The 25,467-nt window shown below is 46.9% G+C and overlaps 1 protein-coding gene across 26 annotated transcripts in view; it reads right to left on the minus strand.

Moving 5' to 3' along the window:
* Positions 1 to 25,467, minus strand: part of Kcnma1 (potassium calcium-activated channel subfamily M alpha 1) — a 710,017-nt gene that overhangs the window by 484,038 nt on the left and 200,512 nt on the right. For all 26 annotated transcript variants that reach the window (XM_052733616.1, XM_052733594.1, XM_052733593.1 and 23 more), the window contains exon 2: positions 19,763 to 19,924. In XM_052733616.1, coding sequence (XP_052589576.1) covers positions 19,763 to 19,924 — 162 coding nt within the window. The remainder of the gene's footprint in view (positions 1 to 19,762; positions 19,925 to 25,467) is intronic.

Consider the following 25,467-nt stretch of genomic DNA (forward strand, 5'->3'; position numbering starts at 1 on the left):
CCTCCCATAGGGTTAGAACAACAGGCCTGTGGTACCAGTTCTGGTGAGAAGTACACAAAGTGGCAGAAGGAGTCCCTCGTCCCAAGACCCCAGTCCTGAGGTTTATTGGGTATGTGATCTTTCCTAGGATATTAAAAACTCCCCGAGCCTTGGCTTCCTCACCTGCAACGTAGGGGTGGGAACTGACTAATGCTCATCAGTTGTCTTCACTAAACTTGTACTCACGTGTTTAACACTGGCTTCCATGAGTGTAGAGAGCAGATCTCTCTGCACTGTGGGGCAACTGCCAAGCAAAGGGCTGGTTCACCCAGATAAAGCAGTTGGGTAGAAGGATGAAAATAGCCCCTCTTCTCCCCATCTCCCATATAAGACAAAAGGGGTTACAAAACAACATGTTTGCTCTTCTCAAGGAACCTACAACTTGCTATATTTGATTAACAAACAAATTATATAATACTTAGTCTGTGCCAGCTACTGTGCTAAGTACTTTACAAATATTAGGGGATTTAATCTTCATAATAACCCTATCAAGTAGCTACTCTTTTTTTCTGTCCCTGGTCCAACTAGTAAATGGCAGAGCCAAGGTCAAATAGCCAATCTGGCTCAACAGCTTCTGCTCTTCATTCTTCAGCTGGGCTGCCCCAACCGTGAACGAGTTTCACAACGGTGTGTGTGTGTGTGTGTGTGTGTGTGTGTGTGTGTGTGTGTGTGTGTGTGTGTGTGTATGTGTAGGTAAAATATAGGAAAGACTGATAGATTTCAGGAGGGAAAGACTGTGCACTGATCTTGAAGACGAGGTCAGATTTTTACCACACAAAGTGTCTAGGAGGATATAGAGGCAAGGATGTTTGGAAAGAGGGTGCGTGTTGATCATTTGTATGAAGAGTCTGGGCTTTAGTCCATACAAAGCCAATGGGGACACCTACACAAAGCTGGCTTTGGGGGAAATTTTCACTGGTCATGACACATGACATGGACTGCTGACATTAGGTGGGACAGATGAGGCCCACGACACTCAATCTGGTAGGGAGAGCAGAGGAAGAAGTCAATGGTTTCAGCCAGGACTGTGATAAAGGGATCATTGAGAACAGACCTACGGGGCTTGGTTACAGCCAGGGACTGTATTGTCAGCACCAGTTTCTGCCAGTCACAAAGACCAGAAGCCAACTCCAGGGAGAAAGAACTGGGCATGTTCTTGGCCACCCAGAGTGGCACAGGGGCAGGCTCACTATGGCAGGGGAGTCCATGGGCATTCGAGCTGCATGTAGAATCAAGCAGAACCTTTCCTGGCTGCCTTCACTGGCTACTACTCAGGCAAGTCAGACCTGAGAAAGAATCTTGGACACCTCAAATATAAAAGATGACCCCCAACGTGGAACTACAGGCTCACAGACTGGGTAAGCCACAACCTAGACTCTAAACCAACCCAGGTCTTCCAGCTAATGGGCATTCTACTCCAATCCCCATTATATTGGGAAAAAAAGAGCAAGAATTGAGATTGGATGGGAGTTATAGTCCAAGAATGTGATCAGTCAGCCTTCTTGCAAACTCCTCCAATGGCCTGAAATCCTCTACTCCATCCCATTTCTGCATAAATCCCTGGAGAAAGCTTTGCCTGACATCACAAGGAAATGCATGCCAGGGTGAAGGCACAGCAGGTAGACTCATAAAACCAGAAAAGGGAACGTGGCTTTGACAGAAGCTGAAGCTTGCCTGGTTATTTATTTTTCATATCTGAAGCCTTGGAATTCCATTTTCATCTTGATGGGGATAATAAACTCTTAGCAAACTTTTATGGCTCCCCAGATGAAACCGAGGACTCTGGCCCTGCCTCCCTCCTGCAACCCAGGCAGAATCTGAAATTCAAGTCAGACCAGGAACTGCTTTTGGTCAGAGGCAAAATGTATTTATCTTGGTAGGCACAGCCATTAAGATGTGAGCATGAATAGCTGAGGCGAGAGAACATTAAGGGGAGAAACAGGAAGAAATAGGAGGTGCTGGCTATGAAGGAAGGAGACCATGACGCATCAACCCCCACAAGCTTTTTATGGTACTGGGGGAGTGGGGCATGGGGAAGGCAGCTGCAGAGATGAGAGAATGGACCCCAGGAGTGGGCTGGGAGAACTTTGCTGTAGGAGGGCTGAGACTGGCTCATGCTGTGTGCTAAAAGAATTTGGGGAGTGGACATAACACGCTGGAAAATTGTGCCTGCATTTCTGTTTGTCTGTCGAAGCAACGTGGCTCTGAAATCCACCCCCTCTGCTCCTCCAAACACTAAAAAGAAGTCTCCAGATGGAAAAATCTGAAGTCAAGCTGCAATATGAAAAGAAATCTTAAAAAGAAAAGAAAAATAAGGCTCACACAGGAAGCTGACAATTTTCCTGGTGTGCTGAGTGGTAGCAAACAGATCTGAGTTATCCGTGTGTGTCCTGGACATGGTCAGGAGATGGGGTCTAGTCCACACACTGCCTGGGACTAACTGCATGACTTCAGACAAGCCTGTTTAATCATTAAAGAAGCGCAAGTGAGTGGTTTCAAACATAGGCCAGAAATAACATTGGTCAGACCACCTTCTAAAGCTTCTGTCATGTCAGAAATCGCTCATCAATCACATTCGCTAGAGCGGGGCCTAGGCCAGCTCTTCATGGCTGACCCATGAATCTTGGGCAAAGCCTTCTCTGCAGGTACCACATGAACGGATCCAGGACATGAAACACATTCTGAGTCCCTGGATTACAGCTCTCCAATCCTTAAACACTAGAGCCAGACAACAGTCCATGTCCTTGATACCCTTAATTAAGTCCTAAGTCCGATCTCATGTTGTTGTTGTTGCTTTGTATTTTGGGTTTTCCTATTGTTTTGTTTTGTTCCTTTCCTTCTCTTTGGCCTGCTTTCCAAGACTTAGCAACCAAGGCAGGGTGACAAAAATACAGTATAAAGCCTCTTCCCTTAACTCACAGCTGGGAGTTCAAATGTGACCTTGTGTCTTCCCCTCTTTACATTAGGTTCCAATTGTGACCTTGTGTTCCCCTGCTTTACATTAGGTTCTGATTGTGACCTTGCATTCTCTCCCTCTTTACATTAGGTTCCAATTGGGACCTTGTGTCTTCCCTTCCCCACTTTACATTAGGTTCCAATTGTGACCTTGTGTTCCCCCTCTTTACATTAGGTTCCAATTGTGACCTTGTGTTCCCCCCTCTTTACATTTGGTTCCAATTGTGACCTTGTGTCTCCCCCCCCCCCCCCACCTTTACATTAGGTTCCACCCCAGGTCTGCTCAAAAAGTCCCCCTGAGGCTGATGTTCACTCTAAGAATCTCATCGAGGTAGAAAATTCTATCTTTTTTCAAACACTTTGAGATCAGGACATAGATGAGAGCCTAAGGAAGTTCAAAGACAGTTAATCATTACCCTCAGCTCTTTTGAAAATTATTAAAGAGTCCAGAATTAGAAATTCAGATTTCCTCCAGACTCCTGAGAACAAACAGCTTTCCTCTAAATGGCTTAATGTGTCTGTTTAATGTACACAAAATTATCTTTCAGGAAGTGGGGCTGTTTTTCTTGTCACTTTGCATCTCTAGAATATACCACCTTTGGCAAAAGGATGGGGAATCCAAGTCTGACAAAATTAAATTCCACAGCAGAAATTATCAGGACCAGAGGCTGTAGCTGAAACAAACTTAAAAGAAAGAGAAATAGGGTTTTTGTTTTTGTTTTATTTCAGTTCTAACTTGATCTCTCCATCTCAGTCCGGGGAGGGAGGTTTTTTATTTTGTTTTTGTTGTTGTTGTTGTTGTTTTGGTTTTTTTTTTTAATTTCGGAGTGTCTTGTTGAGTTTTGTCGACAAGGTCTGTTCAGGAAGATAGGTGTAAGCCCCAGTGTCCAACTCCCTTGGGGCCCCGGGGACTATGGAAACTGGCTTCCGTGCTCAAACTCTCAGGGGCAAGGAGCCAGCCAAAACCATGGCTCTGCAAGCCGGGGGTAGGAGAGCCGATGAAGAGCAAGCATGCTGATGCTTGTCATTGAGAACCCAGGGAAGGACTCAGCCTTTCCTCCCAACGATATGGACAGCCTTGGCTTAGAATCATGCTAATGAAACTGGAAACACTTGGAACAGCCCGCTGAGGGTGTGTTGCGGTTGTTTTTCTTCAGCTCGTCTAGGAAGTTAACTCGGAGCTTCATTTGGGAAATAACTGCAATCTGAACTGCATGGATCACCCACAGTGGTGGATACCCTCACGTAACTTTGGGAGGCAGCCTGCCTAGGGTTTCAGGGTTTTTTTGTTTTTGTTTTTGTTTTTGTTTTTTTGCTAGGCCCCCTGAGTGTACTACCTTACCCCACATTAATGGTTCCTTGCTCTGACTGCCTCTGACAGTCATTCTTTTAAGTAAATATGCCATTTATGAAATGTTCACAGGGAGAGAGAGAGAGAGAGAGAGAGAGAGAGAGAGAGAGAGAGAGAGAGAGAGAGAGAGGCCTCTGTCTCTGTAAGAGAAAGGAAACCTCAAGAACTGCTTCTGTGGTGGAGAGGGCCATCTGTCACCTGGGGTCTCCTCCAGCAAAGGCTGTGGAAGGACATCCCTTCAAACCATTGTAGAACCAGTGGGGATGTCACAGTTTACATATGGTCAGAGCAAAAGTCCCTCAGAGAAGTCTGTGTGACAATAGCTTAAGAAAGGGCTCTGTAACTGGTCTGTGGGTAGCTCATGTGTTGAATACCTGGTTTCCATCTGGGATGCTGTTTGGGGAAGTTGGAGAACCTTTAGGAGGTGGGGCTTGGTGAGAAGAAGTGGGTCCTTGGAGGGCTAGCCTTGTGGATTCTAACCTAGCCCCTGCTCTGGCCCCGCTCTCTGTTTCTTGGTCCATTTGAGCATGAACAAGCAGCCTCGTGCAATGGCTGCCACAGTTGCCGGGCAGCCACGCGCTTCACCAGGCCTTCCCTGATTCAGACTCTGGCTCTCTGAGCATGCAAGAGAAGTCCTTCCTCCATGAAGTTGCTTCTCTCCAGGATTTTATCATAGCAGTGAAAAATTAATAACTAATACAGGCTCCATGACTGAAACATCTGAAAAGAATCCAATCCCCTAGATCAGAGGGTATAGGTCCTCCTCCAGGGGCATCCTCTGGCTACAGTCCCTTCTAGAAGCTTCCCCTTCTTCTCTGTATATTTGTGTCTACGAGGAAGAGATTTAGGAAGGAAAAAGATTAAAGTAGATTAGTGGGAGACAGTGGCCCTCTCTCTCAGGGCCTGTAAGCCACGCAAGAGTTTGAGATTTTAGCTCACATAGAGTAATCTGAGTGGAAGGCCAGGAAGGGACTGCCCATATCTATCCCACACCTCTCCAATGACACCAACAGCAGAAAAAAAAAGAAGAAGAAAAAGAAAAAAGACTAACATGATGCTTTGCCAGTGCCTGTCACAGGACCAGGCACACGACAGGTCTGAGGCAAGTCCCCACTGCCCTTTCTGGTTGTAAGTCAGGAAGGGAATGAGAAGCACAGAGCTTGGTGAACCTTTGAAGGAACAGGCCGCTCAGGAACTCCTGGCCTTCCTCATCTTACCCATGGACACACTGAGTTCTGATTTGCTCAAGGTCATCTAGGAGGTTACAGCAGAGGCAGGATTGGAGTGCAGCTATCTGTTCACCTTAGTTCCTTTGACAGAAGAGATCTGGTTTTCCCTCTTGTGTCTAGATCACTCTCACAGAGGGTCTGGAGTTCCAGAGGCCCAGAGAGGCATATAGCATAAACCCAGGTGATAATTTTTTGTTTGTTTGTTTTTTATCTAAGCTGTGTGTGTGTGTGTGTGTGTGTGTGTGTGTGTGTGTGTGTGTGTGTGTGTGTTCATGTGTACATGGATGCATGTGTGTGTGCAAGTACACACAGTTTTGTGGAGGCTAGAGGACAGCCTCAGGGGTCATTTCTCAGGCACCTTTTGTTTTTGTTTGAGATAGGGTCTCCCTCTTGGTGGTCTAGAATTCATCAAGTAGGCTAGCCTGGGTGGCTACGGAGCTCACAGATCTGCTTGTCTCCACCTCCCCAGGACAGGGATTAAAAGCGCATACTGTCACACCTGGCTTTTTTATGTTGGTCCTAGAGATTGAACCCTGGGTCACTGTGCCTGCAAAGCAAGTGCTTTTACCATGTGACCTGTCTCTCCAGACCTTCTCCTGGAAAACTCTGAGGTGGCTAAGAAACTAAGTTACCCAGCTCCTGGCTTACAGAGAAACCACAAAATCATGGCTTCTTCCCCAACAACACACAAAGGGTGCCTGTGAACTAAACAGCTACTGAATGGAATTGTGCTCTGGGCAGGGACAGAAGCCTGGGTAGACAGCTCTCTGAGGGTCCAGTCTGCAAGCTGGGTTCAGCATAGACCCTCCAGGAAATCCATCACATCCAGACCCTTCTCCGGAAGCAAGGAGAGGGTGGGGTCGGGACCTCTCTCTAGGGTCTTCCAAACACCATGCCCCAAAATTCACACGCCAACGGATCTGGCAGGGTTTGATAGCAGCCAGAGACCAGGCAGCCATTGCCCCTTGAAATACAAACCTCCTGTGATCTGTCCCCTGTTTCATGCCATTATTACTGTAACTGTAGGCAACTATGGTGGGTGACAGCGCTTTTTGTCCTGTTTCCACCTGGTGATCTATTCCCTACCTCCCTTAGGACAGTTGCTCCAGCCACAATCACACAAGGGGGTCAGGTGGGAGACATTAAAAATGAAAGAGGGCTGGGGAGACAGACGTCCAAGGTGATCGTTTCTTGACTGTCTCAGGTAATCTGCTGGATCCTGGGCTTCCGTGCCTTCGGAAGAGTCAGTGTGACGTGTCCATTTACTGAATGGATTAACCCATCTCTTGTGAACAAGAAAGACCCAACGGTCTGCTTGCCTAGGGTGGAGGCACATAGGTGTAGGGAACCTTGGATGCCCCAGGCTAAATTAAAACCTGTGTCCTTGCAGGCTTATACACTGTGATCCAAGCTACCACTCAGAGGCATCTGCCTTCACCCTCCCCAGGCTGTCCATGTCAGCTCATGGCTAATTTCATGAACTAAAATTAACTGGATGGACAAAAAGCGGACCCAGGTGCATCAGAGGCTTGGGTGTGTTTAATTAAGTTTATGACTGTTCTGACTCCTTAAGACAGACTCAAGAAATAACTGGCAGGCCCTCACTCCCTTCTCAAGCAGGAAAGAACATTTCTTATAATAAAAAATTCTGAGGCCAAATGGTGGCTTTGGGTTGCTGTCGACTCCCCCTAAACTTGTCTTTTCTGGAAGATGCCTTTTTCTGGACTCTGACTCTCTAAATGGGGATTCTTAGTCCTCCAGATTGGAGTGTTTAGGGCCCACAGGCACGAGTCCGTCTGCCTCCTCCTAAACATAGCCTCGCAAACTAAACTTGGAAGCGTCAGCTTGCATGTGGCCCTGAGTGTGAGCAACTTCATCACCGCCAGGGTCTCTATTTTTGAGTCTCTCTACTAAACTTTCTTGCAGCTGGAATAAAGGCCCTAAGGAGAGTCACAGCTCCCTAAGAGATTTTTTTCTCACAAATAGCCACAGCTAACCCATCGAGGGTGGGGGCCTGAGAAGCCGGGTGGGATAACACTGAGTGGCGAGCTCTGAACCACCCATTCCCTACTAAGCCTCCAGGGGGCACCAGCTCGTACTGGTTGGGAAGGAGGAAACCGACGGGGGTCAGGAAGGCAGGCAGAAGTAGCTGGCTGATGTTAGTCATATGAATGTATTAACTCAGTTCCTGGGATCCAGCAGCAGGGACACACAGGATCTGAACCCAGAATTAGAAACATCAAGCTCCCAGGTCTGCTCAAGGGACCGATGAGTGGGTCACTAAACTCTATTTCAAAAGCCCTGCTCCCCCACAGCATTCAAGCCGAAGTGAGCACCCTACTTTCCACTTTGCATCTTTTGTACTCTGTTGAGTTTTCTGGTCTGGAAGAAAGAAGAGGTGCCTGTTGCCTTGAATGGAGGCTGATTTCTAACAGGTTCTCTGAGATGTTTGACAGGTTGGATGGAGAGACCAGAGGACATGCCTCACGTGTACAGTTGAATCTATGTTCACCCACATCTTCTTCCAAAGTACCACACCTTCCCATGTCCATTCAATGGCTCTATGGCCATTGACCACCAAAATGTTACACACACCTTCTCATATACAGTACTGACATGCTCACTGAAATCATCCCTGTCAGGATCACGCAACCTCCAGGGAGGACTGGACATAGAGACCACACTGAGTGCCCATGACTCTCCCTTTCCATGGGGCTCACCTGTTACCCTACCAAATGGTTTCCTATGACACACATGCCCGCAATATACAGCTCCAGGGAGCTGAGCACAGCCCTGCCTCTGGCCTTTGAACATCTCGAGGAGGCGCTCTCTATATGAAGTTAGAATTTTCTGGCCATCATGATAATGGTGAGTCAGGCTGGCATGAGCCAGTCCAGTCTCAGAAGGACCAGACCCTGGATGGAGCTGAATGAAGGGTGTGTGCAGAACAAACACTGATGGACTAGATCCACACCAGGGACTGCTTGCTATGCCCAGAACTGCCAGAAGCCTTGCTCAGAGCTCCTTGGCCCTCTGAGAAAATATTGAGCTCAGAGAGGCCTCAAGTCTACATGTTCTCTCTGTCTCTGTCTCTCTGTCTCTCTCTCTGTCTCTGTCTCTCTCTCAGCCCCCCCCCCAAAAGGATCTGTTCTCCCCTCCCTGCCTTTGTAATTCTCCATGACAGCCCACTGTAACCTGGCACCTGAGCTGAAAGGTAACACAAACCATAAGAGCCAATGCGTATTAATCACTAACCACACAAGAGGCACTTTTCTGGCGTTTATTCATGAACTTGTCACCACAACAGGAAGACTCAGAGTCTGTCATTATCCCCATCACCAAGATGAGGAAATTGTGGCTTCAAAAGATGAAGCAATTGGCCCAGAATAAAAGCCCCGGGAGAGGTAGGATGGGGATGGTACCGTCTGGCTGAAGCCTCAGCTGCGACACACACAGAGGCCCTCTGTATTCCAAGGACCACACCACAGCAGCTCCTTGCCAAGAGTACAGGAGATGTGCTGTTACGAAGTGTTCCGTCTCACCTCCTGGTATGTTCTGATGACCTGAAAAAGTGACTGAAGGCGCTAAGGCTTCAGTCAGACCCCGGCTTGGTGAAGGGTGGAGCTCCTAGCCTGCAGCCCCAAAGAGGCTGGGGGAAGGGGATGGGGACGGGGCGGGGGGGTCATCAGGAAACACTAAGAAACACATGGTTTATTAGTTCCAGAGAGGTGGATAGGCAAATGGTTGAGAAAAAGACAAAAGCAAGCACATCCCCCATCACCTTCACTTGGACATCCCAAGGTAGAGGAGTAACAGAAACATGAGCAATGCCTGGGGAGCCTCTTGGGCCAGCATAGGACTCTTGGGCCAGAAACATCTTCCTCTCTCCAGAACTGTCTGGTTTCTGACTCTCTCCTTCATTTTCCCAAATGCTTTGGGGAGGCCAGAGGGGACAACCTGCCAGCTAGTAAAATTAGCAGCTGGGCTTTTTACAGGGCACACTGGGGAGCCAGGCACACTGAGTGCTCCTTTACAGGCCAGCAGCCAGTGTGAGCTGAGCCTGCCCCCACAGACCCGGATCATGAGGGTCCTTCCCACAAGGAGCCGGGGAGAGGGAAGGACTGTACTCTGGATGTCCAGGGAGAAGGGCTTGAGGTAGCAGACTGCAGGAGGGCACCAAGTGAGTGAGAAGCTGCAAGGAGTGACCTTGCTATGAAGTTCTCAGGAGCCCAATGTGCCCAGCCCTTAGGCTGAGGCTGCTAAGCCCAACAAAGAACTTGCTGGCAGCTTGGGGCCACTCGGCTCTGGCCTCCCTCTCTTTCTACACTCTGCCTAAGACTGGGTTGAGCTTATAGGAGTAACACAGGCACATTGTTCAAACAGTGAGGAAATACTACATCCTATCTATTACCATGTGCAGCGGGCAACTTGGGAACCAGTCCCACTGGCCATTTAGGAAGAATTTCACCACTTTCAGAGGGGGTGACAAACCTTTTCACTATGGGGACAGACAGTTTTAGGCTGGTGAGTGTTTGCGACTCTATGGATGCTGGATTGTCTAATAAAAGTAGTCACAGACACTATGTAAAGAGTGAGCATGGCTGTATAGCAATTCAAATTTATGGACAATGCAATTTGAATTTCATATACTTGTCACAAAATATTCTTTAGGTTTTTTTTTTTAAAGCAATTTGAAAATGTGAAAAAACTATCTTTTGCTCCTAAGCCATGCAAACAAGGCACTGAGCCATTGTGACCCATGTGCTAGAACCAGCAGATCCTTGGGTAAGTTCAGCCTTGTCACACCTGTGTCGTGGGAGAAAGGTCCCATGGGGAAATAAGAATGGAAGCTTCTGGTGCCAGTGAAATGGTAAAGGTGTTTGCCACCAAGTCTGACAACCTGTGTCCAACCCCAGAGACCCAAATGGTAGAGGGAAGTAGAAAACCAACTCCAACAAGTTGTCTTCTGACTTCAATACGTGGCTGTGCTGGCTGGTTTTGTGTCAACTTGACACAAGCTAGAATTATCAGAGAGGAAGGAGCCTCAATTGTGAAAAGGCCATCAGATCCAGCTGTAAGGCATTTTCTGAATTAGTGATTGATGGGGGAAGGTCCAGCCCATGATGGGTGGTGCGATCTCTGGGCTGGTGGTTGGATTCTCTAAGAAAGCAGGCTGAGCAAGCCATGAGGAGCAAGCCAGTAAGCAGTACCCCTCCTTGGCCTCTGCACCAGCTCCTGCCTCCAGGCTCCTGCCCTGCTTGAGCTCCTGTCCTGACATCCTTTGGTGTTGCATAGCAATATGAAAGCATATGCTGAATAAACCCTTTCCTCCTTGACTTGCTTTTTGGTCATGGTGTTTCACTGCAGCAATAGAAACCCTGATTAAGACAGTGTGCCGTGGCATGTGCTGTCCCCGTGATACAAGAACTGAATAGAACTTTTCAAATAAATTTTTAAAAAAAGACTGGAAGTTTGTGTTAAAACAGAACCTTTTTTACTTTCCTGTTCCGGATGCTTCTGTGAGCATCTATATGCTGGCAAGCATAGGAATCTCCAAGATCAGATAAGAAATGGAGTCTGTTCAAGTTCCCAGAGAACCATTTTTATCCTGAAGCATCTCTTGGATTCAATGCCACTTAATTAAAGCAACGAGGATTAAGTTTGACCAATTGTCGGTAGTTATGTGACAAAATCCAAATGTGAACAACTCTAGCAGCTCACTCCCTGCAGTGGGAGCCTGCTTGGTGCAATCACTCTAACATACATCTCCCAGTTGAATAAATGGTACCAGGTCACAAATAACAAGTGTCATAACTCCAGTGCCTCTTCCATCAAAGTCAGAAACAGTTATTTAACCATATAAAAATGTAATACATCATCTTTGGCTTTTTGACTAACACCAAAGTACAAACACAGGATTAAATAAAGAGGCACAATGTAACTCCTAGTGGGGAATTACTGTGTGAGTCGTTTGAGTCAAAGCCTCTTTCAGGAGTGGTGATGCCAATCAAACCTGTTGACTTCCAATCGGAGAGCTCACTACCCAGAATGCAACCGCACAAGATTTCTACTCTTTCTGCTCCACAGAGTAATTGCAGGTGATGTGGCAATTTTATGTAGCTTTGCCAAGAATACAAAAGGATGAAGCCTAGATGCAAGGAGGAGAGAAGAAGATGGACATGTGTGCTATGTGCAAATTTGCCACCAAGCTCCACTGAGGAAAAAAAAAAGGAGCGGATACATATGAGAAGCATGGCTAACAGCACGAGTCCCCATACAGTAAGAAAGGGCAGCAATGTATGTCACGTGGCAGATTCATTATGCACATGTACACCCCCTCTGTTTCACTGACCTGGTGCCATGTTCAAACAGTTCAACAGCGACTGCATAGCTACTTCACCCCATTAACCCAATGGGCTTACTTCTGTTCGAAAGGCATGCTAAATATCTATTTTCTCTTGAGCCCTTGGAGATAAGAATAAAATGGCCCAGGCTGGGTACATAATGTGTCAAATGCCACCCATGTGACCTATTTAGAAAGATAAAGGGTGAGACTGGCATTTTGTTTCTCCATACATTGATAAAGCATCCCCTAGACATTGCAGCAAATAGCAAATGTTTTCAGTTGGTGGAATTAGATTTGCATGTTTCCTGGAGCAATATTCAAGTGCAGTAACATAAGCAAATCGGGAAAGTAACTAAAATGAATGATGCTAAGGGCTTTCCCTTTGCCGAAGGAGGTGGGGGTAGGGTGTTGAGAAAACCAGTCTTTTAAGAGAGTCACAAAACACTGCATCTGTCATAGGGCTGACAGGAAGTCCAGGCAATGCAGACATGGCTCAGACCCTGAGGTGAAGCTATCTTTAGCTACAAGACAGACTTCCTAGAGAGACAGTCCCTCCAATATCAACATAGATGTGAACATGACTATGAAGATGATGGTAATGACAATGACGCTGCTGCTGCTATTGCTGCTGCTGCTGCTGTGTGTGTGTGTGTGTGTGTGTGTGTGTGTGTGTGTGTGTACCTGTGCCTACATCTTTCTTCCTTACAAATGGGTTCTCTGGTACTACCACTCTTGTTCTACAAGACTCTCATTCCCTACCCTCTGATTTCTTTATATAAAGTAAGGGGATGAACTGCAGCTTGTGAAAGAAATCCAGCTCACCACCTGCCTTTGTCAATAAAGTTTTATTGAAATATAGTTGCTCTGTGAATGTGTGTGGCTGCTTTCAAACCAAAATGACATTATGAAGTAGTTATGATGGAGTCTGCACAGTCCACATAGCCTAACCTGTTCACAACATGAACATTTACCAACCTTGAACTAAAATATCTATATTGACTTTAGGTTTATGAGTCTACAAAGTACAAACAAACAAACAAAAACTGGCCTAAGTGTTTCTTGCCCTATCCCTGTTTTAAGATACCACTTTAGCCTTATAAGGGTTTAATTTGGCTCACAAAAATGCATGGAACACCTAACAGCATGCATGTGTGTGTGTGTGTGTGTGTATATAATGTCAAATAGGAAAGTAAAACATTTGAAATAGAGAGGGAAAGAGAATAGAAACAGGAAAATGGGGTAGATGATCTCACAAAGAATTCAAACCTGGGAGTCTCTCCGTTCACATGGGCCAGTCAATCTTGGCTCACAGTAGCCACCAGAGAAAGACATAACCCCTTTCCCAATTTAGAATAATCATGCTGTTAACTAACAGAAGTGTGACCCCTGGTGAAAGCAGCTAATTTAATTTCTCCATGAGTGTGTGCCTGAAGTAAATAAGGTGAAATGTAAGCAACACAGTCCTCATCAATGCCCAAACACTTGGGAAGAATCCTGAAGATATCTTCCTCTATATTGAAGTATCACTGAGCGTGGGCCAACTCCATATCCCAAAATGGAAATTGTCAGTGATTCTTCCAACATGTTCCAGAATTCTAAAATAAGTATGTACTGTTCTACGATTGTCCGTCAGCATCTGTGGGAGATTGCTTCCAAGACTCCCTGTGGGTACCAAATCTGAAGATGCATAAGTCCCTTATATAAATGGTGTAGTACTTGTAGAGAGCCTACGCATGCCCTCCCATAGGTTTGAAACCATCCCTCGATTACTTGTAATACTTAACACAATGTAAATGTAATGGAAATAACTGCTCCACTATGTTTATTGGGGAAGACAAAAAAAAAAAGAGGCCACACGTGTTCAGTGAGTTGCAATTGTGCCCCAATATTTTTGATAGGTGACTGAATGAATCCATGGATGATGAACCTGTAGAGAGGACTGATTTTACTTTTATAGTCTTTAATTTGGAGACTGGGAGATGGCTCAGTGGTTAAGAGCATGTATGCTATAGGCACAAGGACCCAAGTTCTAATCCCTAGCATCCAGGTAGAAAGCCAGGTATGGCTACTTATTTCTGTAACCCCAGCATGGTGGGGTTGGGGCAGAGACAGGTATATGGTAAGAGCTCGCTGATCAGCCAGCCTAGCCAAAACAATGAGTGCCCAGTTCAGAGAGAGTCCCTGTCTCAAGTCAATAGAGGAGAGAGCTATGGAGGAAGATGCTGGGTGTCTTGGTCTTGCCTCTATCTCCATAGGTACACAAGCCCAATATTCACAAACTTCTCTCTCTCTCTCTCTCTCTCTCTCTCTCTCTCTCTCACACACACACACACACACACACACACACACACACTAGTGTTTTTAAACTAAAAACTTTCAAGAAGATATTCTTTAATTTAAAAAATGAAACAAAGGCAGCAATAACTCTCGTCTGCCTGGCATTACTCTAGCATAGTATGGCTCAGGCCTATGTTTCAGAAGGGGGCTCTGTCCATTCAGTCTTGCTGATTTGGGGCCAGCAAGCCTGGTCCTAAGGAGAGTGACTGGGCAAAGGCCATTCTGAGACCTGGAACCTTAGGGTCGAAGAACTGATCACTTTGGTGCTGAGGCCCCAGTTAAATGGTGCCGACCACCTGTCACTTCTGGAATGGAGCTGTATAATTACCTATGCAATCCAACAGTGTGAGTAATTCACACTTGTGTTTTTCTTGCTTGTTGTTTTATGCCTGTTTTATGTAGCACACAGTCAGAGCTGGTAAGAAATTACCATTTATCAGACGAACGTGGTGCTTTGCCAGTGAGGTCAGATGTTACAGATAATCTGGGTTACTTAGCCAATCCTTTCCCTGCTGAACCTCACCCATCATATTCCAGTCTTAAGAGCCTCACCTGTAACAACCAGCCAGGTGAAGGGGGGGGCTCAGATGTGGAGGCCAAGCTCCTGAGCATCCATCAAGGAAAACAGATTAAAAATTGAAAAAAGAAACTCAACAGCTGGTGTCTAATATTGGTTTGGTCCCACTGTCACAGGGATAAACATCTGGATAGCTCAAAACAAACACAGCTTTGGGCTCAGAACAGGCACGCCAGCTTTGTCCTGTGTGTGGCTACTTCAGTGTGAAACTCGTGTTTTGGGCAGAGCCAGGCTCTGCCTTCTCCTCAAAGAGCTCTGAGACACTGCTCTGTGCTACAGGGATCCCTCCCTCCATGGGAGTCCAGCACCCCGGCAGGACTTTCTCCAAGGAGAGCAGAGAGCAGTTGTGACACCTTGGGCGGTCCTAGGCAAAAAGGCTGGGCATGGACCTGCTCCTACCTGTGAGGATTAAGGGAGTCAGGACTGGGGCCCTCAGACCTTGTTCGCTCGAAAACAGTAATGTTAATTGTCACAGCCAGAGTAACATCTGGTAGTGACTTAGAAAATGCATTGTCCTTATCTGGGCAGTCATAATCCAGGAGGAACACTATGCTGAGTGTCTCAAGTCCATGTAGCTACCCAGCTGGCTTTTCCATTAACAGCTGCTTTGCTTTCTGTATTCCAAGCGAAATCCCTCCTTGGGGTTTGATTTTTCTCAGTGGTGAAGGAGAGATGGATTCTTTGGTAAGAAAAGCCTACTTCCTTGTGATGAGCCCCTGTGTGATGGCTAGCTCTAACTGTCAACTTGACACAGCATTGAATCACCTGGGAAGAGTCTCATTGAGGAACTGTCTACCCTGGGTTGGCCTGTGGACACGTCTATGGGGGACTGTCTTCATTAAATTAAATGGTATGGGAAGACCTGCCCACTGTGGGCAGCACCATTCCCTAAAGAGGGGTTCCTGAAATGCCTAAAAGGAGAAACTAGGCTGACTACAAAGAAGCAAACAAGTGGGCATGATACGTTCATTGCCTTTCTGATCTTGCCTGTGAATGTGACTAGTTTCCTCAAGTTCCTGTCACCTTGACTCTCCCAAGAGAGAGTAGACTGTGGGGAAAAAATTATGAGCTAAAATAAACCCTTTCCCTCCTGAGTTGCTTTTTGCAGGATGTTTTATCTTAGCAACAGGAATGAAAGTAGAACACAGCAACCCAAGAGCTATGCAGCCCATGTGAGCAAACACAGTAGCCAGGTCCAGGCCTTTCCAAACGATGGCAAGGAACCGGGATGACATGGTGCCTGTAGGGCTTACAAGATACTCTCCATAATATTAGTGATGGTACATGCGGGGTATTGAAGTGGTCTGGGGGGAGTACTTGGCTCTATGTACCCCAATTGTATAATATCACTCATATCCACTCCCTGACCTTTTGACCCGTTTACACTTCAGGCCTTTCCCTCTTGTGCTATCATGGGGGTAGCAGCTCACTAAGTTGTCTCAGGATCTCCCAGCTCCGGTTTCCCCTTCTGAGCAGCCACCCCCTCCCAGGTGGCTATCTGACGGCCAACCTAAGCACCCCACTCTCAAAATATCCTTGTCCTACCAACTTTGCCCACATTCATTACCTTGGTATTTTCAGGCCAGACAAACTGTCTCCAGCCAACCTTCCAGGCCTTCTTTGAGCCCAATGCCTTGGTGTTCTTGGCCTTTGGCCTTATTGGACAACCCTCCGGAGTCCCATAATGCACTGTGTTCTGCTCCCACAGCTTGCTTTCCTTGATGACATTATTTCCTCCCCTTGGCTTTTAAGATGCTGATCCACTTTTGAAAAGGGAAACTGAACAGTGGGTGTCTAGTTAGAAATCAAACGCTTTCCATCACAGCCACTCTTTCTAGCTCACCCACTAAGGAGTCCCTTCCTCCCTCTGGTCAGATTGTGTTTGTTTCTAAACCAGCATATTGCTATGTAACACAGGCTTTCCTTGAACTCATGATCCTCCTGCCTCAGCCTCCCAAGGCCTGGAAGGCACCACCACATTTAGCCTTTCTCTGTTTTGGGGTACTTGTCATTGAAGCCAGGGTCTGATGCATGCTAAGTAAGAACTCTACCACTGATCAGTGTTCATGTTTACTTCCCGCCTTATCAGATAAAACCTTTGGCCCGGAGCTGGTGCTTGGGAACCCTCAGCTGGTTCTGACGAAGCACATTGGTGCTGTAATGGCCTCAGACAAGAGCAACTATAACATTCATTCCAAACCCCACCCCTCTGTGTCTGCCATGGCCACTGGAATGCACAGTCTACCGGTAAATTACCAGGTGCTGTATGATCTCCCTGAGAAGCAGTCTCTGGAATGAGGCTGTCCCTACCCCATTTCAGACCCAAGCATGTGTGTCTCAAAGTGTCCTCCAAGGCCCCTCTTCTGTGATGGGCTGCCCTCCACCAAACTCTGTGACAGGGAAGATAAAATAGGCCAAGCATAAACGCATTGTATTCTTGAGAACAGCTAGAAAGTAAGCAACTTCCAATAGATGTGACTGCCGCTTGCCCCATGATATTAAAGTGCCTGCCATGGGAAAGAGAAACTGGACGTTCAGCCATGAAGAAAAAAACCCATTCGGGAATTCCAACTGGCAATTTCTGCTGGGTGCTTTGTATACCAGTCTGATGGCATTTGGATATCTATCCACTGCATGCTGTTTTCCCCTTTACTGTAGCCTGCTGTATACTTAAACTCACTCATTAAAAGTTGAAAGTATGGCTATCGTAGATCATTCTCATGACCACGCAGAACCACCACCATATGTGTGGAAGGCATGGCTTCATTCTTGACACACAAGCATATCCAGACCCAGAACCCAACCTCACTTATCTCCAGGGTAACATCTATTCACATCCCTGTGTGAAAGAGCAACAGAAAGCTTACTTAGAGAATGAGAAGAGGAAATAGATGACAGTGGTCCCCATATCCAGCAGCAAGCCACCTGCAAGTCCTCATCAGACCCTCTCCTGGTTCACTAAGGACCCAACAGTCCCCTTGTCTTCCTCCTTGTAGCAACTGACCTTGCTAGTTCTCTGTCCTCCAAAGGGCCACCTCCATGCCCCTCTTTTGAAGTTAGTCTTCAGCTGTCACCAGCATGACTTTACGGCCTGAGCTCACAGAAGGTCCCTTAGATCCCAGGGTCCTGTTCTCCTATCAGGCTATTTGGCTGGTCCCTTGAGTTCCTCAAGCAGGGCATGCAGTGTCTTTCCCACTCCCTCCAGCAATGTGGGAGGCATCTCTCCCAAATACTACCCAGTAAGGATTTGGATAAGGGAGACTCATCACCTTCTTCATTGGCATTCACTTCCTCACCAAAGAAGCAGTTTCTGGGGAAAAGCCCCAGCTTGATCTTTGATCCAATAGCTGATGAGGTCCCTGCTTATTCTACCTACCAGCCAAATGACTCTTGACTGAACCCCGATTTCAAGTCCCAAAGGGTGACCTGCACAAAACATATGCCAGAGTCACAGGGAGAAGTCACCTGAACACATCATCAGGCAACTCCTGACCCAGAGCGGACCCAAGAAAGCCACCAGCCAGGGCTTCAATAGTAAAGGAGACACCTGGGGGCGGGGGGGTCACAGGCCTGTCAGGAGTTGGCAACAGTCCCCATCTGCCCTTTTCTTCACTATTCTTTGCACTGAAACACCGATAACTCCTACAGCCTTCTGGCCCCAGAAAAGTGGTGTAGCCATTACAATCCTGCCACTCACAATTCTTACCCTAAACCAGGGGCTCATGAGGCCAACTGGTGAAGCCCAGCTCTCTGTTAGCAGATGAGAGAGGCAGGGTGTGCCTGGGAAAGGATCAGCATGAGCAAGCCCTGACTGTGGAAGGCCTTGGTGACAGGCCCAGAAACAGGGCACCCAAGAATGCCAGAGTACAGCATGCATACACACACAGACACACACCACATATACACTCTCCCAAACACACACACACCCCACACATATACAATATACCACACATACAACAAACACATACACTAAACATATACATTGTAACATATACACATTATAACACACAGACACACAAACCACACATACACTATAACATATACACACCACATATACACACTAAAACACACATAAATACACTATAACACACACATACTATAACACACACACTACACATACAAACTATACTACACATACATACTATAACATACACACACTGTAACACACAGACTACACATACACACTATAACACACACACACATACACTGTAACACAGACTACACATACACAGTACAACACATACATACATAACACACACACTATAATACACTCACCACATATACACTATAGCACACACACACATACATGCATATACATGCATGCACACATACAGGAGCTGCTCATAGTCTCCATATGAGGACTGCAGGAGCTAGTTCACATTGTGCAGGTTAGGACGCTGCACCCAAGCAGGTTCTGCCAGGCCACTAGAGGACAGCAGAAACTTGTTCTGTCTCTCTCTCTCTCTCTCTCTCTCTCTCTCTCTCTCTCTCTCTCTCCCCCCTCCCTCCCTCCCTCTCTCTCTCTCTGAGGGAGTGGGGGAGAAGATAGAAAGACTCCTAATCCTGCACTAACAAACTCTGGACACATTTCTGGTTTATGCTGCTATGCCCCATCCTTTATTCCGAGATAGTACAGGTATAGTGTGCTTGTTTTCATCCACGCACACGTACATCTGTTTTACTGACAGGCAGTTCAGCGCACCCCCCCAAGCAGGTTGTGAATGCACGATGATGGCTCACTCTCTGTAGACAGCGCCAAACTACAGGCTTGGGTCTGTGTAGAGTGCCATGCTGATCCATGAGCTCTGGGGAGCACTGGCCACTCATCCTACTTGCCCTCGAGAAAATTCAGAGCATCATCATCTCCCCCAAGCAAACCCCCTTCCCAGATGCAAGACCACCTCACATGGGAGGGGCCGGGGACTCACCAGGACTCTGCCAGTCAGTGTCTGGGCGGAGATCATCACCCCTGCCCAGTCCTTCACGGACGTCATCCAGCCGACCTCGGCTGCCACCACCTCCTCTTTTTCGTCCACTGGCTTGAGAGTACCATCTGCCTGGCTGGAGCCATTATTTATCTTCTGGGCCTCCTGGCAACAGAGAGAATCAGCGTTGAGACATTGGAGAGAACTGAATTTAAATAAGATGCCCACCCATAAAGAATCAGAATCCAAAGGGGTTCCTGATGAGGGAATGTGACTTAAAGATAGAGGTGGGGGAGGAGAGATGGTTATGGATTATATTTTGTTTAATTTAGTTTTGTTTTTTAAAAAAAACAAATCAAGTTGTAGAGGTTGCTTAGTGGGTAAAGCGTTTTCCATGCAGTGTGGGGACCTGAGCTTAAACCCCTCAAATCTATGTTACAGGGGGCACAGTAGAGTAAATCTGTAACTTCAACACCCTTACAGAAAGATGGAAGGCGGAGACAGGAGGACCTCCACAAACTCACAGGTCAACTAGTGTGGCAACATACACAATAGAGACAAGCAAAAGGGGCATCTTGTCTCAAACAAGGTGGACAGATAGGACCCAAGGTGGTCCTCTGACCTCCACAGGCATGCTATGGCACACAAAGAATCCTTTTTTAAATTTCCTTTTAGAATGCTCCGAATAGAAAGAATGCTGGCATTATTCTCTGACCACTTTAGAGGTAAAGGCACAAACCTGTTTCTGGCCACACAGTAGTTAAGAGGGGATGCAGTCAGCACAAAGTTGTCTAGGCACAAGTCATTATGCCTTCATAGTGCAAGCCCCACTTCCCTTTACTAATTTTCCACCTTTTTTCCTCTGTCTATGCCATTCAAAAGGGACTCATGAAGAACCCACAACCGTTCCAGCAATACAGACTGATGGATCAGGCATTCTATCCCCTGGCAAAACCCATTTGGGCCAGGGACAATCAGACAACTCTGCCAAGCCAATAAGGTTCAAGCGTAGTAGGTACATCTGCTGAAACAGCTAGGGAAAGTGATCCTTTCCTGAAAAGGAAGACAATATGGAGGAAAGATGTGATGAGCTACTAATGTCATCGTCTGAATGCCTGGATCCAGATGTGCCCAAAGCCCAGATCTTTGGGTTACAAGAGACAATAAATTCCCCCTTCAGATTTGAAATATGCTTGAAAAAAGGAAGTTTCAGATATCCAAACCCCACATGAAGCTGTAAATGATACACCTTTGCACACAATGTGCCCTGAGCCTAGGATGCTCCCATCCTTCACTGCCCAAGGCTTGCTTCTGCCTCTGTCTCCTTGAGTTTTCACCCATGCACTCTCAACTTCCCAATCAAGTCTTTCTCACTACCCTCTGAAAACGCCAACTCTTTTCTTCCAAGCCAACTGTTTTGCTTTACTGTTTTCCATAGCACTTAAACCTTCTAATATACTCTATAATTCACTTATTTATTTCATTTCCCAACCCAATCCAACACTGCTGACAGTCCTGACACCTAACACAGTCTAAAGCACAAAGCTAGTACAATAACATGGTGGCACACACCTATACTCTCAGGAGGCAGAGGCAAGAGGATCGCCCACAAGTTTAAAGCCAGCCTGGACCACAGAGTCCTAACAGACAACAACAACAACAAAAGCAATCAAAATTCTGAATGAATGATTAAAAAGAATTCTGAGTATCTGTTCATTGTCACCTCCAGAGCCTGGGTTTGGGATACCAGATAAAATACAGGATGCTCAGCCAAATTTGAATTTTAGGTAAACAAATATCTTTATAAATATATCCAAAAATGCATGGCTTATACATATACTAAAGACTCATCATTCATCTAAATCAAATTTAACTAGACCCATACTCAAACACCCACTGAGATCATTAGTGCAGATGGAAATGGAAAAAGACATCAGTAAATTATACTCATCACTTATAATCTTAGTATTAATTTCCAAAGAGGAAAAACACTGGGATCATTGTGCTTTGGTCCAAACTGGGACTGTGGAGGGGGAACCAAATCAGAGGTGGAAACCTCATGCAAGGAGCAGGGTGGGCCCAGTGAGACCAGGGAAGCAGGGAAACTGGGAGAGTAGGTTTGGAAAGGTGTCTGATGTCTGCTCTTCTCCTGCTGGCTGACCTTGGCTCAGGTAGAGTATAATTGAGAAGCTGGGCTGTAGGACTGGATGCCTATGGTATTTTACTCCCCAGTATTTTAAGCTGCAGGAGCTGGAACAACCCCAGTGGGAGCCTGGGAGTGGGAAGCCTTGGGCCACCTGCTGATTTGTGTGACATCTGCCTCTCAAACATACTAGGTTAGTCTCATTGGCCAGCTAGCTCTGGTCCTGGTGCTGAAACTCAAAGGATGGGTCTCCAGGAGGATAGGGAGGATGTCATCCTTGGCAGCCATGGTAACCAAGGTACATATTCAAAACAGAAATCTAGCCCTCCCACCACTTCAGGGACTGCCCTGTGAGATGAGGGTAATATTGCCTACTCCCCAGAACTAAACAGTGTCCAATGGCACATAACACAGACTGAGTCCCAAAATGCCTACCCCTACCTTACATCTGACATTGACTCTGAATGCAGTGGTTCTCAGCCTTGAGCTAGTACCAAAATCAAAAAGCACAAGGTACGTTCAGCTAACTCAGGGTGCCAGATCCACTCCAGAAGCTGTAGATTTTATCTAACGATCATATGTGAGGTCAACTTCGGCACAGGCCTTGCCCATCCAAAATAGATCACAGACCTTAACTCCAGCACTTTGCTGGAACCTTCAGCCAAACTCACCTGACACTTTCAGAACTGGCCAAAGAATAGTGAGGGCTGAGGGAAACAGGCTTTCAGACCAATGTTCTTGTGTTTGTTTGTTTCATTTTGAGACAGGGTCTCCAGCAGCTTCAAGTGCCTCAAACTAGGTACGTAGACAAGGATGACCTTGAACTTCTGAGCACTCCAGCCTCTGCCTCTGGAGTGCTGATATTATAAGCATACAACTACCACTTCCAGTTTACGCCCTACTAGAAGTCAAACCCAGGACTTTGGGCTTGCTAGGCAAGCATACTACCAACTGAGCTATACATAACACCAGCCAACTGGGCTCTGGCCACCTGGAGGGCCAAGTTCCTGCTGTTCGAGCCTGCTGTCTCAAAGGACAGACATTTTTCAGCATGGAAAAGGCCCAGAGGCAGGAGTTCCCTGCAGCCACCGTGGTTTTAATGCATCTATAATTCACAGCATAAGAGGTATACGGCGCATAGCATGCTATTTCTCCAACCCTCTTACCTATTGTTTTTCAAGGCATTCATTATTTTAATTGCTTTATGATAGGCACAGAAAAACACAAACTAACAGGAGATAATGCCCTTGTTATTATTTGCTTATACTCGATGTTGTGAGCTTAATTACCACGTGTGGGAGGCAGGACTGGGGGAGGAGCCACAGAAACGGGGAGCTACATCAAGCCCTGTGCCAGCCTGCCAGGTTAACTGGGGGTTTCTGTGCCTGGGAAGTGAAGCCCTGCGCCCCTCCACTAATGCTATACCTCGACATACCAGAGGAAAGGGGGTGGGACCGGGAGGGTTAAGTGGTCCTGCTGGGGACACGCAGGAGGTGAGAGGTGCTGAGTTAGACAGAACCCCTTATAACAGCAACAGTCCCCATTTATGAAGCCAGAACTGGGTTTAGACGATCAGGAAGAAAAAGTCTTCGTGTATCCATCTTTCTTATGCTCCATAAGAAATCCAGCAGATAAGTGGAATTTCACAGGCCAATTTATAGATCCACTGAGAGCGGGTGTCACCTGAGACAGCAGAGAGCCCACTAGGACTTGGGGGCACTCTACTCCCTTGGGTCGTGTTGACTCAAAGCATCTGCCTTCTCTGTGCAGAGTAGAGAGAGGCGCCCATCTCCGGGAAGGTATGAGGCACGGTGGTTCATGTGGTGCTCGGTTAAAACCACGATGGTCACAGCTGCTTCCAATGTAGTTTCTGCCTCCGGGCCCTGGGAAGGCCACCAGTCCAAAGTGAGTCTCCATAAAGTGACAACAGAACAGATAACACAGGTGACTTCTGCATGGTATTACCCTCTGGCTAGGCAGGTGGCTCTCGGGACCGGGTGCCTCTACTTCTGCCTGGGTCCAGCAAGACTGTCAGACCCTGTGCAGGACAGCTAGAGAGGAATTATCACACTAGTTAGGTCAAACCAAGTGTTCTCTTCGATGCACCCTGACCTGAGGCTCCATTGGACCAACTGCTCCCTTCCAAGTAAGACAGACAGGGTCAGAGCAAGGCAGTTTCCAGGTCCTGGGACTACATCCTTCCTCTTATATTCCATGACACTGCCTCAGGGGGAAGATACACTTCCTAAATAGCAAAACATCTGTCCAGTTAACCCAGACTTCCCATTTCCCTCAGAGGACTCTACCACTGCTCAAAGAGGGTGACCTTGGTGTTGGCCAGGGAATTACTGTATGACCCTCTCCTTGACCCCGAAGGGAGGCAATCACTGCAGACTTCACTGCCCCAGCCTCAGGAGGACTGAACCAAACACATAAAAACAGAGGCAAGATATTTGGGGGAAAAGAGAGGAACACACAGAAGAGGGAGAGAAACAAGTCCCCAGTGTCCACCCTGGGAGGACTCCTGAATAAAGAGGCACTCAGCTTTCTTTTGCAGGCCCCTGAGTCCTGTCTACACCTGGTCCTGCCCACCCTCTTTGGCTAGGCACAGCTGTATGCTGGACTTACATCTAGCCTTGATGTTAGCCTCTGAGACCAGAGAAAGTTTCTGAGCCAGGAGGTATGCATAGGAAGCTGGGGAACACTGGGGAGTAAAATGGCCTCGGTCCCCTCCGACTACATACCCTACTGGGCAATGACCTTTCCTACCTTCTCCTTATTCCTTTTAGTGCTGTTCCCACCATGATGCCCCACTGGCATGGATGCAGATGGACCCATCTCTTTTAAGTTACCTGTGGCCAATGGCCTGACTGGACCCCAGTCACTGGTGGTTAGCATATAGACCATTGGTTGGGGATTTGAGCATTGCTACCAAACAGCACTATAACTTAAGAAAGTACCTCAGAATGTTAAACAGAATAAGCCAGACTCAGGAAAAACAAACACCACATTTTCTGTCATATATGGAGTCTAGATTTGAATACACACACACACACACACACACACACACACACACACACACACACACACACACACACACACACACACCTTACATATAGGAAATGAAAGCAGGACAATTGGAGGGGAAGAAGGGGACCAGTGAGAAGAGAGAGGGGAATAAGTATATGTACAAAGACATAAATGAAAACATCATGATAGAACCTATTATTTTGTAAAGAAATACTAAAATAAGAAAGGGGTTTGGCAACTTCTTAGGCTCCTGCCCCTCTCCCAGGCTATACGGATATGAAAGAGAGGACAGTGAAGGAGACCACATGGACCTCACCCAGGCCAGCCCAACGAGGTCCCCAATGCACAGATTCACGACAAGGAGCTTTGAGCAACCAGGTGCTGAAGTCCAAGATCAGTGCTTGTGGGTGGCCTTAGGTAAATCATTTCATGTCCCCAAACCCTTGTGTGCTTCTCTGTAAACGCTGACTGAGTCCCACCTGTCCCTCCTGCAGAGGCCTTGGTCACACAGAGCAGAGCACTCCCCCAAACACCA

This window comes from Peromyscus californicus, unplaced genomic scaffold, assembly GCF_007827085.1.
Source record: "Peromyscus californicus insignis strain IS unplaced genomic scaffold, ASM782708v3 Scaffold_12__1_contigs__length_115047231, whole genome shotgun sequence".
NCBI lineage: Eukaryota > Metazoa > Chordata > Mammalia > Rodentia > Cricetidae > Peromyscus > Peromyscus californicus.